This window comes from Capsicum annuum, unplaced genomic scaffold, assembly GCF_002878395.1.
Source record: "Capsicum annuum cultivar UCD-10X-F1 unplaced genomic scaffold, UCD10Xv1.1 ctg29768, whole genome shotgun sequence".
Taxonomy (NCBI): Eukaryota; Viridiplantae; Streptophyta; class Magnoliopsida; order Solanales; family Solanaceae; genus Capsicum; species Capsicum annuum.
Window position 1 is genome coordinate 1 of NW_025836283.1, and position 2064 is coordinate 2064.

The 2064-nt window shown below is 33.5% G+C and overlaps 1 protein-coding gene across 1 annotated transcript; it reads left to right on the top strand.

The window, feature by feature from the left end:
* The first annotated feature begins 341 nt into the window (after positions 1 to 341).
* On the top strand, positions 342 to 1993 carry LOC124891060 (protein WVD2-like 7). The gene is made up of 2 exons (XM_047402885.1): positions 342 to 862; positions 1306 to 1993. Exon 2 carries the CDS (start codon positions 1352 to 1354, stop codon positions 1991 to 1993), a length of 642 nt encoding a protein of 213 aa, XP_047258841.1. The 5' UTR covers positions 342 to 862; positions 1306 to 1351.
* The last annotated feature ends 71 nt before the right edge of the window (positions 1994 to 2064 follow it).

The following is a 2064-nucleotide window of genomic DNA, read 5'->3' on the forward strand; positions in this document are numbered from 1 at the left end:
TAATTATTTAAACCAAAACTAATCATTTCCATCTATAAATACAAATTCTTTTTTTTTTCAACTATAAATACAAAATCAAATGAGACAAAATTTCAGCATTCGTTTTCCCTCCATTGTCCTTGTCAATAAAAATGACTCCCTTCTTCTAAGCACAGTAGTGAATCTTCTCTACTCTAAACAAGTTTCCTTGTCTCAATTTTGCTTCTTTTACAACCCTTTTTCAAGATTCTACCAGTTTCTTTCTTTAAAAACTGTAATTTTTTTATCCTTTTTTATCTATTAAATTTCATTTTTGGTCCATTTTGATGATGTTTATGTATGAAATAGTGAGAAGATTCAATTTTTAAGTGATGGGCTGTTAATTATTTTGTGATGCATATTTCAGAATTTTGGGATTTTGTTATCTGTAAAATTTCATTTTTAGTTCATTTTGATTATCTTTATGTATGGAATACTGAAAAGATTCAATATTTAAGTGATGGGGTCTTGATTTTTTGTTTTGTGATGCATTTTTCTGAATTTTGAGATTTTCTTGCTCTTTTATCTCTGTATAATTCCATTTCTCTGATCTATTTTAATTATGCTTATGTATGGAATAGTGAAAAGACTATTCTCAAGTGATGGGGTGTTTGATTTTTCTTTTTTGATTTTTTTTACGGTTCATTTCTTTTTCCGGATTTTTAAGATTTTGGTATCTGCAGGATTTTATTTTGGTCCATTTTAATAATGTTTAGTGAAAAGATTGTATTTTTAAGTGATGGGATGTTTGGTTTTTTGTGGGAAATGCAGGAAGGTGCTTTAAAGAAGGATCAGTTTTGAAATGACAGGTGGTATTGAAGAACCATTTAAGCTTAGTTTTCAGGTAAAACTTCTATTGAATCTTACTCTTTGTTACTATCGTTTTCAAATGCATTTCTATGGTTAATTTTTTTGTTCTCAATTGTATTGTTCTCTTATATGTTGCTGCTGGATTTATTAGAAAGATTTGTTGTTCTTATGCTTTAGTTAATTGGGATGTTGAACCCCTTTCAACTTCTTCGTGTGTTACTTCATATCCTGCCTTGGTTACTTTCTAGGAAACATACTTTCTCATTGATTGAGGCTTTGTTATGCTGTACTTTTAGTGGAAAAGATTTTGAGAGTTCTGTTATCTCATAAGATTGTCTGTTTAAGCATGTCAGGATACACTACTTGAGACATTACTAATTATACCATTAGGGGGAAATGAAGATTTTCTATGAGAACTAAATCTATGTGGCTCTTTTACTTTCTACCTGATCTTTATTTACTTACCAAAATTGACAGGCAGATTCATGGCAATCTGGATCTATCTCATTCGGTAGATTTGAGAATGAAGCTTTATGTTGGGAGGAGGTCTTCTTTCACACACAACAGTTATCTTGAAGAGGTTGAAAAATACATCAAGCCAGGTTCTGTAACTGAGAAAAAAGCATATTTTGAGGAGCTTTTTAGAAGAAGGGCACTTCTAAGCCAGAGTTCATCCGACTGTCAGGTTGGGGATGATTCTCAAGCTAGTAATGATGGATCTGAGAATACAGATTATGAGGGGGACTTTGAGCATGTTAATGAGATTGTCCATTCTGCATGCTTTGTTGAAAATCATGACAGAGCAACCACTTTACTGGAGAATGGAAAGTATCAGGCTAGTGAAAATGAAGGTTATGCGGGGCCCTTTGAGCATGTTAATGAAGTTGGCCATTCTTCACGCTTTGATGAAAATTATGATAGCTCAACCCATTTATCGAAGAATGAAAAGTATCAAGCAGAGAATACAGGCTATGATGGAGATTCTGAGCGAGTGAATGAGATTGATGATTCTGCACGCTTTGAGGAGAGTTTTGATGGATCAAACAACGGAGACATCGAAGTCACAGAATGTGGGAGAGAAGGATCAAGCAACGGAGACATTGAAGTCACAGAATGTGGAAGAGAAGATAGTATAAGTTGCCATTCTGGACCCAGATACCAATAGTTCCGATGTTCTTCAGAGTGTTCCTGAACGTCTGGAAGCTGAAGCAAAATTTAATCTCAGTGCTGGAAATT